The sequence below is a fragment of the Sphaerodactylus townsendi genome, linkage group LG01 (assembly GCF_021028975.2).
Source record: "Sphaerodactylus townsendi isolate TG3544 linkage group LG01, MPM_Stown_v2.3, whole genome shotgun sequence".
NCBI classification, from domain to species: Eukaryota; Metazoa; Chordata; class Lepidosauria; order Squamata; family Sphaerodactylidae; genus Sphaerodactylus; species Sphaerodactylus townsendi.
Window position 1 is genome coordinate 10,669,455 of NC_059425.1, and position 16,141 is coordinate 10,685,595.

The window sequence follows — 16,141 nt, forward strand, 5'->3', positions numbered from 1 at the left end:
ACGTGGCAGTCCGTGACCTTTCCTCCCCCCCCGCTCTGCTCCCCATCCAGCCAGTGTGGCGTAGTGATTAAGAGCATGTGCACTCTAATCTGGAGAACTGGGTTTGATTCCCCATCCTGCCATCTGACCTGTGGAGGCTTATCTGGTGAATCAGATTAGCTTGTGCGCTCCATCTCATGCCAGTTGGATGACCTTGGGCTAGTCAGCTCTTCAGAGCTCTTTCAGCCCCACCCACCTCACAGAGTGTTTGTTGTGGGGGGGGGAGGAGATTGTAAACCCCTTTGAGTCTCCTTACAGGAGAGAAAGGGAGGGGGTATAAATCCAAACTCTTCTTCTTCTTCTTCTTCCCGTAGTGTTCTGCGGAATGTGGCATGGGCACTCAGCGCCGGGACGTCGTCTGCATCACCAAACTGGGCTCCGACTTCAACGTGACGGATCCCTCCGAGTGCAGATACCGGGAAAAGCCGCCCTCCCTGCAGTCTTGCACCGGCACCGGCTGCGAGGCCCGGTGGTTCTCCACTGCCTGGAGCGCGGTGAGTAAGTCAGTCCTCAGGGAGGGGGCACTGCCTTCCCCAAGGACAGGAGGAGGAAGCCAGAGGCGTAGTGAAGAAAAATGGCGCCGGGGGCAACACCTGCTCTGGGCGCCCCCCTTTCCCCCCTCCGTGCCCCGCTTACCTTAGGTGGGGGTCCAAGGGGTGGAGGAGGGGCGTGAGCAGAGGTGGGATCCAGCAGGTTCTCGCAGGTTCCCGAGAGTAGGTTGCTAATTATTTGTGTGTGCCGAGAGGGGGTTACTAAGTGGTGATTTTGCCACGTGGTTTTGGCCTGAGTTACGCCCCTCCTCTCAGCAGTAGCGTGCAGAACTGGAAGCAGTCTAGCAGGAGGGGCACCGGCACGCGTGGCAGCCTGCGCCTGCGTGCGTTTGTTTCCCGCCCAAGGTCCGGCGCAGCGGCTGCGTCCTTGCCACAGCCCCGCCCCCGGAATGCCTGGCCATGCCCCCGTCGTGCCCCGCCCAGCCCCATTGGCGCTACGCCACAGTTTGAATCCCACCACCATGGGAAACTGTTACTAAAATTGTTGGATCCCACCACTGGGCGTGAGGGCGATTTTTCTGCCCCCATTTGACCGAACGGCGGCCTGCCCAGGATGTATGACCTCATTTGTCCCCATGGACGCTACGCCTCTGGTGGAAGCTCAGGGTGGCTTCTCCTGGCTGGGCCATAATCTGCCCCCTGCCCCCCGCCCCGGTGTCTTCCAGTGCTCCAGGACCTGCGTGGGGGGCGTGCAGGTGCGGGAGGTGCAGTGCCTGACCCAGAACAGGACCCTCAGCAGACTCTGCCCCCCAGAACTCAAGCCAGCCAAGAAACGACCCTGCAACAACCAGCCCTGCGTTGCGGACCTTGGTGAGAAGCTTGTAACGACTGCCGGGAGGCCTGAATTGGGAGGGGGGCAGGGAGAGGGGGTACCTAGGGTTGCCCCCCCCAGGTTGGGAAATACCTGGAGATTTTGGGATGGGGCCTGAGGAGGGGAGGGGCCTCAGCGGGGTGTAACGCCACAGAGCCCCATAGAGCAGTGGTTAAGAGCAGACGCACTCTAATCTGGGCAACCGGGTTTGATTCCCCGCTCTGCCACTTCAGCTGTGGAGGCTTATCTGGGGAACCAGATTAGCTTGTGCACTCCTACACACGCCAGCTGGGTGACCTTGGGCTAGTCACAGTTCTTCAGAGCTCTCTCAACCTCACCCACCTCGCAGGGTGTTTGTTGTGGGCAGGGGAGGTAGCTTGTAAGCAGCAGTGACGTAGGAGGTGAAGAGCCCGTGTATCTAATCTGGAGGAACCGGGTTTGATTCCCCGCTCTGTCGCCTGAGCTGTGGAGGCTTATCTGGGGAATTCAGATTAGCCTGTGCACTCCCACACATGCCAGCTGGGTGACCTTGGGCTAGTCACAGCTTCTCGGAGCTCTCTCAGCCCCACCCACCTCACAGGGTGTTTGTTGTGAGGGGGGAAGGGCAAGGAGATTGTCAGCCCCTTTGAGTCTCCTGCAGGAGAGAAAGGGGGGATGTAAATCCAAACTCTTCTTCTTCTTCTAAGCCCCTTTGAGTCTCCTTACAGGAGAGAAAGGGGGGATGTAAATCCAAACCTTGGACAATACATTAGCTAAGAGGTCTTCATGAAGAGGCGGCCACTCTTCGAGAGGTTGTTGCCTCTCAAACTCTGGTACGATAAACCGAGCCCGTCCCGGCCTCACCCTCTGCCCCCCCTTCTCTCCCTCCCCCCTTTTCCATCGGCAGATGAGAACTGCAGAGACAAATACCACAACTGCCCGGTGATCGTGCAAGCTCGCCTCTGCGTCTACGCCTACTACAAGACGGTTTGTTGCGCCTCCTGCACGCACGCGCTGGAACGGCGCCACACCGAGCCGAGCCGGTAGCGCCAAACGACAGTGGGCGAGCGGGATCCCGGCTGGTCCTCTTACCAGACAGGGACAAGTTGGACAAACAGCCCCCGCCCCGTCTCCTGCGAGCCCCACGTCCCACGGCAAACAGGGGCAGAGGAGAAGGGCACAGTGTTTCCAAAGCGGAAAGGACTGGAAGGGATTTGAACTTAAAGACTGAGCGTTTCCCTCAGTGTCCAGTCCTGTACCCTTTTCATGGTGGGTGTGGCCTGTGTCGCAATCCAAATTGGGGGGGGAGAAATTCCCCCGGCTGCACAGTAAAGAGAGAGGGGGGGGCTATAGACTTTTTATCTTCATGTGCTTAATGCCTCTTCCAGAATCTGCTCCTCCTGTGGGGGGGGGGCTGGGCTGGGGAGGGAAGGGGGTGCCGCATGCATCAGGAATCGATTACCATGTGCCAAAGATCCTCGAGGATCTGAGTTTTTTGTCTAGCTATGCAATGCCCTCATTTCAAACCCCAAAGGATCCTGCGCTTCCAGTCCCAAATTTCTTCTGTCCTCGATGACGTACGTCCGAGACTTTGTTTCTGCTCCCTTGACTTTGTGATTGCGAGAATGTGATGGTTTTCACCTGGGAAACTCAGGTGCCAGGTAAAGTTTACCCCCAAAAGTTATTGGCAGCGCAAGAAGGGCAGAAGGATCTTGCAGTCGTGTTCCTTGTGCCCGAGTCTATCAATTGCCAGATGTTTTGTTTGATTTTGGTCTGAGAATCTATTGGTGCTATTTCTGCAGGAGGGGAAAGCGTAAACGACGGGGGTGGGAAATTATGACCGAGCTTCTCACCTGGAATTTTGTGTACGGTTCCGGGCACCGCAATTCAAGAAGGATATTGACAAACTGGAATGGGTCCAGAGGAGGGCGACCAAAATGGTAAAAGGCCTGGAGTCCATGCCCTACAAGGAGAGGCTTAGGGAGTTGGGGATGTTCAGTCTGGTGAAGCGAAGGTTAAAGGGGGACATGATAACTTTGTTCAAATATTTGAAGGGATGTCATGCCAAAGAGGGAGCAAGCTTGTTTTCTGCCGCCTCAGAGACTAGGACACGGATTCAAGGTGAAGGAGAAGAGATTCCACCTAAACATTAGGAAGAACTTCCTGGCCGTCAGGGCTGTTCGACAGTGGAATTCACTGCCTCGGAGATTTGCGGAATCTCCTTCTTTGGAGGTTTTTAAAGAGAGGCTGGATGGCCACCTGTCAGGAGTGCTTTGATTGTTTGCTCCTGCATGGCAGGTGGATTGGACTTGATGGCCCTTGTGGTCTCTTCCAACTCTATGATTCATGCACCACCCACGTTACTGTAAAATGTTCACCCTTCAGGAATCCTCCTCCGTGCAGATTGGTCTACTGAGGAACCTTAGTGAAGTGCAGAGGTTTCCAGGGAGCATTTTCAGGTGTGCACCGGAGCGCCACCATCGCTCTGTGCAGACCCAAGAGAATGACCTGGGAGATACTCTGTACTCGCTGTGGCTCCAAGTTGCAGGAGTTGAACTGGAGAGGTGGTCAGGCAGCCCTTCTGGTTGGACAGGCACAGGTGTGACACAGTCCTCGTGTGATTGGCTTCTTCCTCTGTCCACAAGCCCCTCAGATCCTGCATCCAAAAGATGGGCTGTTGATTGGTTGTTCCTGCATGGCAGGTGGATTGGACTTGACGGCCCTTGGGGTCTCTTCCAACTCTATGGTTCTATGAAGTTCTCTTGCTGTAGCTCAAAGACTCGTCTTGGCAGGAACGGCAGCGTGGGGCTTCCCTCTCCCAGGTGCCATCTCATGATTTCTTGAGGATCAAGAGTGTTCCTTCACCACCTTCAAAATTAAGGCAAGTTTCCCCCAATGTGGCGCCGACTGAGCTTTTCAAAAAGTGGGAGGTGCCACTGTAAGGCAGGGCTTGTTATCGGTGGCTCGTACCTGGTCTTTTCCCTCTCTCATCTCCATTGAGAGCCAGCATGGTGTAGTGGTTAAGAGCAGGTGCACTCTAATCTGGAGAACCGGGTTTGATTCCCTGCTCTGCCACTTGAGCTGTGGAGGCTTATCTGGGGAGCCAGATTAGCCTGTGGACTCCAGCACATGCCAGCTGGGCTAGTCACAGTTCTCTGGAGCTCTCTCAGCCCCATCCACCTCACAGGGTGTGTGTTGTGGTGAGGGGAGGGAAAGGAGATTGTAAGCCTCTTTGAGTCTCCTCACAGGAGAGAAAGGAAGGATATAAATCCAAACTCCTCTTCCTCCTTCTCTTCCTCCTCCTCCTCCTCCTCTTCTTCTTCTTCTTCTTCATCCGTACTTGGGGAGGCTTCACCTGTTGAATGTATGTTGGGGGGAATTGCATAACCAATTAGGAGTTTGAATTGATATTCGGGGTGGACTCAGGCTAGCTCCTCCCCCTTTGACAGTGGCTTCTTGGGCAGCAGGGGGCCATCTTTGGGTTGGGCATTGCCTCCTTTTCTTAACTGGCAGGCTCCTGAGCCTTGCAGGGTCAGGTGGAAGTTCAACGGGTACAGTTTCTCTCCCCATAGAATAGATGTCACGATGGGTTAGAAGTGTGCCGGTCGGAATCCTGACTGTAACGCAGCTGCTTGAACACAAATTAGCTCTGCCAGGGGAGGGGAGAGAGAGGGCCACATCCCCCATACGTGTGGACTTCTTGGTAGTAGGGGGACAGGAAAGAGCCAGCGGTGGTCTCGAGAGAGCCCCGGCACCTATAAAAATCACACAGAACAGAAAAGACCACCAGGATGGACCCCTGACCCACAAACTCATCTTTGAGCCCCTCCAGGAACAAAGAAAGTATACTAAAGACATTTTATAGACATGGTCCAGAGTGCTCAGAGTATATAATTCTATATAAATATATGTGTATGTATAAATCTCTATGATAAAGCTGAATGTATCTAGGTTTGTATGTGGGCTCCCCTTCTACCCCCTTTCTGCGCCAAATCTAATTTATTTTTATTAAAGATTATTTGATGTTTACGTGTTATGTTTTTCTAAGGCTGACACTGAATTTGCCAGGGACGGACCTGCTGCCGCTGCTTGTCTCAAGCGGCTGTTAAAAGCAGAGGCGCTGAGTCCTGCTGCGAAGTTGGCAATCCGGTCCCCTCTTCCTTGGTCTGAGGAGCTTTGCGTGGAGGCCAGGAGCAGATGCCGTGTCGATAGGGGAGCATTTGACAAGTGGAGGAAGACCAGACTAGTAGATATAGGATGGGGGACACCTGGCTTGACAACACTACACGTGAAAGGGATCTGGGAGTCTTAGCAGACGACAAGATGAACATGAGTCAGCAGTGTGATGCGGCGGCCAAGAAAGCCAATGCGATTCTGGCCTTTATCAATAGGAGTATAGTATCTCTAGATTGAGGGATGTAATTGTACCTCTCTATTCTGCATTGGTTGGACCTCACCTGGAGTATTGTGTACAGTTATGGGCACCACAGTTCAAGAAGAATATTGACAAGCTGGAACAGGTCCAGAGGAGGGCAACCAAAATGGTCAAAGGTCTGGAATCCATGCCCTACGAAGAGAGGGAGCTGGGTGTGTTTAGTTTGGTGAAGAGAAGTTTAAGAGGTGACATGATAGCCATGTTTAAATTTTTGAAGGGATGTCCTGTTGGTGAAGGATCAAGCTTGTTTCCTGCTGCTCCAGAGTCTAGGACCAGGAGTGATGGATTCAAGGTGAAGGAAAAGAGATTCCACCTCAACCCGTGGTGGCGAACCTTTGGCACTCCAGATGTTATGGACTACAATTCCCATCAGCCCCTGCCAGCATGGCCAATTGGACATGCTGGAAGGGGCTGATAGGAATTGTAGTCCATAACATCTGGAGTGCCAAAGGTTCACCACCACTGTCCTAAACATTAGAAACAATTTTCTGACTGTCAGGGCTGTTTGACAGAGGAATGCACTACCTCGGGTGGTGGTGGAGTCTCCTTCTTTGGAGGTTTTCAAAGAGAGGCTGGATGGCCATCTGTCAGGAGTGCTTTGATTGTGTGTTCTTGCATGGAAGGGGGTTGGATTTGATGGCCCTTGGGGCTCTGTCCCAACTCTATGATTCTGTGACCAGAAGGATCCGCCAGCAGATGGCGCCAGCTTCCCATCGCAGCATACGACAACTGACTCAATTGGGAGTCTAATCTGCGAAGCCCATTAAAGCTCATCCACTCTGGAGTGGGGAAGAGATTAAATCAGCATTGGTTCCATCTGATTTCTAATATTGAAAGTTTGACTCTGGCATCGGAGACTTCAATGCCAGAACTGTAGTAATGAAGCAGGAATTTGCAATGCTGCGAAGGCTGATCTTGACACTCTTCTATGCTATTTTCCCCTGCCTAGAAGTTCTAAAGATAAGGTAATTCTAAAGATAAGGTAAATTCTAAAGATAAGAGCCCTTAGGGGATGGGGCGGTCTACAAATATAATAATAAATAAATAAATAAATAAATAAATAAATAAATAATTATCAAGGCGGGGATTAATATTTTCAAACTCTGTGTTCGTTTCAACATGATTGTGTGTTTCTCGAAAACTACGCCACCGTGCTCTTCTGTGACTCTCCCTTCTAAGCCAGATTTTTTAAGAGTATTTATTTATTTGTTTACAATATTAAAAAGCTCTTTCAAAATTCCATAAGAACAATATGAACAAAACAACAGACATAAAAGAGAACGAAGCACTCAGTGCATGGCCAAAGGTTATTGTTATCAGCTAGCCCCGTCAGCATGCCCCGCCCTCCTCCAAAGAGCTAATTTAACACACTCCTTCTCTAAGGTATACCCCTTGGGGAGATGCAGGGTGTGACGAATGCACTTATACTGCATTCAGTTTCCAGGGTGAGAGTCTGCCCTGAAGGAGTTAAGCCCTGGCCAGCCCTGATTGGCTGGAGGGAAATTGCAGGAATATAAAAAGAGTCAGCCAGAGTGCTGAGGGTTCTTTGTTTTTTGGCTTTTGTGCCTTCGGGTACGTTTTGGCAGAGTGAGGAGATTAAGCCAAGATCTCTCACTGCTGTTGGTCTGACAGGAGTCAGACAGTTTACTCTATAAGCTGAGGAAGCTTATTAGAGACATCAGGAAACCCTGAGTCTGGTGGAGAGTGACCCGCCACTCAGGTGTTTTGAGGGAAAACCTCTGACGAGACTAAAGTCTGTCCTCCACAGTTTAACAGCAGTCTTGGGAGGCCCAGTCCAGTGGCAGTGAGGCCAGTTTGGAGTGTGGGAGAGGGAGGCTTGTGTGCCAGAATCCCACAGGGCGTAGACTGGGGCGTGTTGTTTAGTGGTTAGATACAGTGGACTAGAGTCTGTCAAAAGAGGGAGTGTGTAACCTCTAAAGTAAATCTTTTCAAAAGCAAACTTTTTCTGAAGAAACATCTTATTAAAGTGACGCCTGCGAGTGTTTATGTATGTTTTGAAACTGAAGTGAAGTGCCATTAACATCTCTGCAACTGTTAAGCTCTGAAACCATAAGCTCTGAAACCAACAAGCTTTAAATCCTCTCAAGTTACCTGAGAAGCCTACTTTTAAGCCAGTAATAAACTTTTTCAGTTTGTTCAGTTAACTCCGTTCCAGTCTCTATTTTTGTCTGTGTGTGTGTCCCCAGAAAGGGTGGTGTCCATTAAATCAGTTTGTGGGCTATAGTGTAATATAGATTGGTGGCAGCGAAAAAACAAATTAATTAATAGGAAGGTTCCTAAAACAGCTGACAGGGGTCCTTCCTGTAGCAGAAGCTAGCGGCTCTTTCGTTATACAGGGCTCCTCATGGTAGGCGATTTGATCAATTAGGAATGTCGAGAGTTGGGTTTGTGAGAGGCGTGATGACCGCATGGTGACTTGCCTGCCTGGTGCGAAGGTTGCGGATGTCACGCTTCGTCTAGATAGGCTGTTAGACAGCGCTGGGATGGAATCAGCAGTTGTGGTCCACATTGGCACCAACGACATTGGGAAATGTAGCCGGGAGGTTCTGGAGGCTAAATTTAGGCTGCTATGTAACAGGTTGAAGTCCAGGACCCCCAAGGCGGCATTCTCAGAAATGCTACCCGTTCCACGCGCAGGGCGAGCTAGGCAAGCGGAGATACAGGGTCTCAATGCGTGGATGAGAAGGTGGTGTAAGGCAGAGGGTTTCAGATTTGTCAGGAACTGGGGAACCTTTTGGGACAAGGCAGGCCTGTACAAAAGGGACGGGCTTCATCTTAACCAAGGAGGAACCAGGCTGCTGGCGCTCAACATTAAAAAGGTGGCAGAACAGCTTTTAAACTGATCCTTGGGGGAAAGCCGACAGGAGCTGAGGTGACTTTGGTTCGGATTACAGAGTCCATGGGGATGCAGACAGAGAGGGAGGTTTTTCTAAATCAACCACACACAAGCGAGGAGCATAGCAATGTGATAAGTGAGAGTGTCTACAAAAGGCTAGAGGGCAAAACACATAAATCCCAGGTTAGGGACAGAGACAGAGTATACAAGTGTCTCTATGCTAATAGTAGAAGCCTTCGTCCTAAAATGGGGGAGCTGGAGTACAGAGTTTTGAAGGAGGACATTGATATAGTGGGCATCACAGAGACATGGTGGAATGAGGAGAACCAGCGGGATGCTGTTATCCCAGGTTACAGGATGGGGGGGGGAGGTTGTTGCCCTCTACGTCAAAGAGAGCATAGGCACAAAATAGGCAATGCAAGGGGAGCTGATTCCCCTACAGAAGCACTGTGGATATCAATACCAGGTGTGAAGGATAGTCTAATATTAGGGATATATTATCATCCCCCTGACCAAAGCATACAGCAGGATTCTGAGATGAAGAAGAAGACTTTATTTACAGTCAATGACCAGATATATTACAAATCTCCAAAATATCTACAACAAAACAAAACATATTCATAAATGACCTGGAAGTAGGGGTGGGTAGCGTGGTGGCCAAGTTTACAGATGATACCAAATTATGTAGGGTGGTGAGAACCACAAAGGATTGCGAAGAGCTCCAAGTGGACCTTGATAAATTAGGTGATTGGGCTAAGAAATGGCAAATGCAGTTCAATGTAGCAAAATGTAAAGTGATGCACTTGGGGCAAAAAATCCAAACTTCACATATACATTGCCGCCCTGAGGCCCTTGGGAGAAGGGCGGGGTAAGAAATTTGAAAATAAAAATAAATAAATAAAATAAATACAGGGGTCAGTGCTACCAGTCACAGACCAGGAAAGGGATTTGGGTGTCTTAGTCAATAGTTCCATGGGAATGTCAACTCCATGCATGGCAGCTGTGAAAAAGGCAAACTCTATGCTGGGGATAATGAGGAAAGGAGTTGAGAATAAAACTGCAAAGATTGTCATGCCCTTATATAAAGCCGTGGTGCGACCGCACTTGGAGTACTGTGTTCAGTTCTGGTCGCCACATCTCAAGAAGGATATCGAAGAGATAGAAAAAGTGCAAAGAAGGGCAACGAGGATGATTGAGGGACTGGAGCACCTTCCTTATGAGGAGAGGCTCTTTAGTTTGGAGACGTCTGAGGGGGGATATGATTGAAGTTTATAAAATTATGCATGGGGTAGAAAATGTTGACAGATAAATTGTTCTCTCTTTCTCACAATACTAGAACCGGGGGGCATTCATTGAAAATGCTGGGGGGAAGACTTAAGACTAATAAAAGGAAACACTTCTTCATGCAACGTGTGGTTGGTGTTTGGAATATGCTGCCACAGGAGGTGGTGATGGCCACTAACCTGGATAGTTTTAAAAAGGGCTTGGGCAGATTGATGGAGGAGAAGTCCATCTATGGCTACCAATCTCCTTGATCTGAGGTTGCAAATGCCTTAGCAGACCAGGGGCTCGGGAGCAGCAGCAGCAGCCCATTTCTTTCACATCCTGGAGATGAGGTAGGTTAGGCTGAGAAACAGTGATTTGCAAGGCTCAGAAAAAGTGTTCCAGCTGAGCAGGGATTTGAACTCCGGAATTTTGGCCAACCATATCCTGTACATCTCACGGGCTCCTCTCCCAGGACAGGGCTGGGGTGTGGCATGCCAATGTTACAGAGGTCAAGTTCTGGCAAAGGCATCATCTTTCTTATCAAGAGCCTTGAGTGTAGTTACAGGAGGCATCTTACGGGGAATCTCTGGCAGGCATGTAGAGAAACAGTCGGGATTCTGGGAAGGAAAAACAAACGCTCTGTTTATATTCCATACTATTTTTAGCAAACAACAACACAAAGTTCTAAGAACATCAAAGGTGTCCTGCTGGATCAGACCAGGGAGGGTCCATCTAGTCCAGCATCCTGTCTCACCCAGTGGCCAACCAGGTCCTCCAGAGGTCCAAGCCCAGGGCACAGAGTCTGAGGCGTTTATAAGAACAGAGATTCTGCTTTTGTTCTTCTTTGAAAACAAAGTTTCTGGTTCTTATGGCTTTGTGGGAACACGTGTGAGAATCACCTGGTAAAATCTTGACAGTTGACGAAGGGCTGCGTGAACTTTGCTTCAGTGGGTCCAATTATATGGATCCTCAAAGGGGTAGGACCCATCTCCCACTGCCCACTGAAGCAAAGTTCGCCAAACCTGGGTGCTCTTACCAGGATTCCAGGGGCTCCATATAAACAAAACATTATCCAAGTTCCCATTATCCCCCTATATTGATGCTCATGCAGGACCTCATTGATCAGGTTCATAAATACTCCTGGAGCTCCATTCAGCCCAAAGGGCATAACATAAAATTCAAACTGGCCTAACTAGGAATTAATCTGGGCCCTGTAATATCCAACTTCAAGAAACTTTCCTTTGGGACAAACAAACAAGTTCTTAATGAGCGGCAACAGGTAGCGGTTGGTCAGGGAAATAGCGTTTAAACTCTGGTAATCTGAACATAAACACAGGGTTCTGTCCTTTTTCTTCCTGGATAACATAGGAGTCACCAAAAGAGAAGAGTCAAACCCCCCCCCCCCTTCAAATTCTTATGTATAAACTCCCACAGCTCTCTTGGGTTCATGGTGTATAAGTTCCCCTTGGGCAATCAATAGTGTAAGACCTCTTGGGCAAGTTTGCCCCCTCCACCAATTCAGTTCCACAGTCCAACTTACAACGGGGAGAGAATCACACTCGGCCTCCTCGAAAACACTCCGCACATCACATTTCTCTCAGGGCATAGTTTCAATCTCCTCAGCAGCGAACCCCACCAGCACCTGTGCTGGGATTGGAGCCAGTTCCTCCCCTGTCAATAACGGGTGTCACACAAAGTGGAAGTAAAAGTAACTGTCTTCTTGCTCTACTTAATGACTATCCCAGTACAGGTTCAGTTACTTGAGATGAAGAGGGCCCAGCTATTGCCTGCCCATCCATCTGTCCAAAGAGCTCCCAAAGGCACCTGGTGGGCCACTGCGAGTAGCAGAATGCTGGACTAGATGGACTGGTCTGATCCAGCAGGCTCTTTCTTATGGAACCAGGGGGCATTGAAAATGCTGGGGGGAAGAATTAGGACTAATAAAAGGAAACACTTCTTCATGCAACGTGTGATCGGTGTTTGGAATATGCTGCCACAGGAGGTGGTGATGGCCACTCACCTGGATAGCTTTAAAAGGGGCTTGGACAGATTGATGGAGGAGAAGTCGATTTATGGCTACCAATCTTGATCCTCCTTGATCTGAGATTGCAAATGCCTTAACAGTCGGGAGCAACAGGGAGCAACAGCCGCAGAAGGCCATTGCTTTCACATCCTGCACGTGAGCTCCCAAAGGCACCTGGTGGGCCACTGCGAGTAGCAGAGAGCTGGACTAGATGGACTCTGGTCTGATCCAGCTGGCTTGTTCTTATGTTCTTATGGACAGGCCCCGAGTAGTTCTAGCAAACTGTCATGCCCCGGGCCGTTCAATAAAGAGACTCAGTGTTCAGATGATTTCTTTGTTACGAAACAGCACCAGGAATAAGAATTTGGGTATCTGTTGTGAGAACTAAAGCAGAAGCAGCAAAGTGCCCTCCATTTTACCCTATGCCATGCCCCACGTCACAACCCCTGACAACCAGCTCCCAAGGGGGGATGGCCCCCCACCAGTCCCACGGTCCAGAGACAATGCAGTCTCCCCTGGGGTGAAAGAAAACCTACACTCCACACCACTGGCAGAACTACAACAGCAGATGACTAATAAGCTGATAAGCAGAGGTGGGATCCAGCAGGTTCTCACAGGTTCCCGAGAGTAGGTTACTAATTATTTGTGTGTGCCGAGAGGGGGTTACTACTGGGTGATTTTGCCACGTGGTTTTTGCCTTAGTTACGCCCCTCCTCTCAGCAGTAGCGCGCAGAACTTGAAGCAGTCTAGCAGGAGGTGCGCTGGCGTGCGTGGCAGCCTGCACCTGCGTGCATTCATTTCCTGCCCAAGGACTGGCGCAGCGGCTGCGTCCTTGCCACAGCCACGCCCAGGAATGCCCCGCCCCCGGAATGCCCGGCCACGCCCCGTCGTGCCCCGCCCAGCCCCATTGGCGCTACACCACAGTTTGAATCCCACCACCATGGGAACCTGTTACTTAAATTTTGGGATCCCACCACTGCTGATAAGGCCTCGCGTGGGAAGCAAAAGTATGGAGACAGCCACAGGAATTAAGAGGGAGGGGAATGAGGAGAGAAAGGACCCCACGTCCCGGGCGAGAGACACGGCAGGATCAAACCAGACGTGGGCTGATCGTGACACTTGGTGTTGACTCTGTAGGAATTAGTGTAAGGATTTTTCAGCCTCATTTCTGCCACATTTCAGCAGTTTTAATAATTTGGTGATCTACTGGTTGCAATTAATGGATGGTTAAAAGGCATTTCCAGTTTAAAAAAAAATATGTGTATATTTTAAAGACTTTTTGACAGTCTAATCCTGCCAGAGAAAAAGGTCTCATGTGTAAGAGGCGTTCGCAGTCGGCATACCTGGTAACGCCTTAAAAATGCATTCCAGTTGATTCAAGGAAGTTGGGCTTCGCTATGGAACGTCTGCCTGGGCATGGAGAGAGATGGAAAACACGGACTCTGTCCAGCCAGGTGTGTGAAGGGGAAGAGCTATTACAGTAATCAGCTCAACTCCCTGCCTGGCCCAAGAGGCCTGAGGCGGCTACTGGGTGAGCCACCATGGACCTAGAGAGGGCAGGCAGGAGACCCCTGGAGAAGATGGAGAAGGGGGCAAAACCTAGAAGAGCAAAGGTGGAAAAATGTGTTGTTTCAGGGGATTGTATCTGGTTGATTGAGATGCATTCCTAGCTAAGATATATGTCACCAGCCTGCTATATGTTGCCACTGCTGTAATAGGACATTCTTTCCTTGATCTTTGCTTTATGGCTTCAAATGCCATGTAGATAACTAGGCTTTCCCCTGACACTTTCGTCTCATGGGAAATGGGATTATTTCCATTTGTCCTGTGGGGGCAGGAGGCCAGGTGGCTTTATATCGCTATAGATCGCTGACCTTGGGGCTGCCTTACCTCCCAGCTAACTCTTTCTCACATTCCTTGGGAAATTGGGAGGGGGGATTAACACCAGAACATAATGGGTAGCAAAAGTCAGGTTCCTCAGAACTGGCTTTATCCAGCTTGGTGTTTTTGATACCTATCAATAAACAATACTGATCAACGAGACGGAGTCGGTTGATTGCTTCAAGGTCCGAAAACTAACAACGTGCAAAGTGCTTTAGCCAGGTGGGAGAAAAGGCAAGCAGAAACACGTCTCACCTGTTCACCATCACCTTCTGGGGGGCTCTTCATCTTTTGCACCTCCACACGCTGAAACTCGGCAGAGTGGAAAACCTGCAGAGTTTAACATGAGGGATGTTATTCTGTCGCCTGGAGGGGATAAACCAGAGCATGAAAGATGCCCCCCTAACCAGAGCTGTTGGGGGATGAAGAGAAGTTCCTACCTCTTGGGCAGCGCCTTGTCTTCCACAGCCAAAATCCCAAACCTGCAGCCACGATAAGAACCAGCACAGGAACAAGGATCCATATGTTCCTGAGATGATGATGATGGTCATCTGCAAAGAAGAAGAAGAGTTTGGATTTATATCCCCCCTTTCTCTCCTGCAGGAGACTCAAAGGGGCTGACAATCTCCTTGCCCTTCCCCCCTCACAACAAACACCCTGTAGGTAAGTGAGGTAGGTGAGGCTGAGAGAGCTCCGAGAAGTGGTGACTAGCCCAAGGTCACCCAGCTGGCGTGTGTTGGAGCGTACAGGCTAAGCTGAATTCCCCAGAGAAGCCTCCACAGCTCAGGCGGCAGAGCTGGGAATCAAACCCGGTTCCTCCAGATTAGATACACGAGCTCTTAACCTCCTACGCCACTGCTGCTCTGGGCATCTGCTGTAAGCAGCCTCCTCCCTGTTTGCCTGCCTTCAGTGGAGGACAGCTGCCTCCAGAGCTGGAGGAGGGACAAACCATGATGACCGAGATTCATTTGCGGGGCTTCAGTGGCACCCAGAGCCCTTCCAGCTGGCCTGGTCTTCTTCAGCCACGGGCAGCTCTTGCAAAACCAGAGGGTGGGGCTCTTGCACTCAGCTGCGCCTCCCCCCCCCCCAAAAAAAAAAGTGCAGAGAAGGGCAACGAGGATGATTGAGGGATTGGAGCACCTTCCTTATGAGGAGAGGCTGCAGCGTTTGGGACTCTTTAGTTTGGAGAGGAGACGTCTGAGGGGGGATAGGATGGAAGTCTATAAAATTATGCATGGGGTACAAAATGTCGACAGAGCGGAATTTTACTCTCTTTCTCATAATGCTAAAACCAGGGGGCATCCATTGAAAATGCTGGGGGGAAGAATTAAGACTAATAAAAGGAAACACTTCTTCACGCAACGTGTGATCGGTGTTTGGAATGTGCTGCCACAGGAGGTGGTGATGGCCACTAACCTGGATAGCTTTAAAAGGGGCTTGGACAGATTTATGGAGGAGAAGTCAATCTATGGCTACCAATCTTGATCCTCTTTGATCTGAGGTTGCAAATGCCTGAGCAGACCAGGTCCTCGGGAGCAGCAGCAGCAGCAGAAGGCCATTGCTTTCACCTCCTGCACATGAGCTCCCAAAGGCACCTGGTGGGCCACTGCGAGTAGCAGAGAGCTGGACTAGGTGGACTCTGGTCTGATCCAGCAGGCTAGTTCTTATGTTCTTATTTTTTAAAAAGGCAGCCCAACCCAATCTTCAGGCAGGGCTGGGAACATTTTTCTGGTTTGCACCAAATCACAACTGTAGCCAGGTTCCAAAAAAGGAATTTATTTTTCAGGCCACACCAAACAGCACCCATGCAGGATGGAGAAGGGTTGGGAACAAACTATTCCTTACCTTCACTCTGGCAGATGCTAGCCAAGTTCAACAAGGCGCTCTTCTGATCAGCGGGGTTGCTGAGCAGGCAGGTGTAGGTGGAGTTCAGGGAGTCGGGCCGCCAGGACACGTGGAGATCCGCGTCTGAACCTTCTTCTAGGACACCCAGCTGATCAGAAGAGTTCCCCCTTTTCCAGGAGACGTCAATTCCCACCTTTTCAGACCCCAGGCAATGCAGGGTCACGTTGCACACATCTCCAGTCCTGGAGACCACGTGGTGGTGTATCTCTGGATCTGGGACAGACTCTGCTCAGAGGGAACAAAAAATACATTAATTGAGATGTCTGTTCTTCATGGAGGAGGGTCCCTGAACTGGCCCGACTGGGGCCATTTCTGTGCGCAGCTTCAGGAGAAAGAAGCGAAGACCCTGTTGCCCTACCCTTCACATCCCGCCTTACAGAAATATGGACTTTAT

The 16,141-nt window shown here is 50.3% G+C and overlaps 1 protein-coding gene across 1 annotated transcript; it reads left to right on the top strand.

The window, feature by feature from the left end:
* The first annotated feature begins 332 nt into the window (after nucleotides 1-332).
* LOC125445626 (ADAMTS-like protein 4) lies at nucleotides 333-3,380 on the top strand. The gene is made up of 3 exons (XM_048518800.1): nucleotides 333-533; nucleotides 1,256-1,400; nucleotides 2,288-3,380. Exons 1-3 carry the CDS (start codon nucleotides 372-374, stop codon nucleotides 2,425-2,427), a joined length of 447 nt encoding a protein of 148 aa, XP_048374757.1. The 5' UTR covers nucleotides 333-371; the 3' UTR covers nucleotides 2,428-3,380.
* Nucleotides 3,381-16,141: the final 12,761 nt, after the last annotated feature.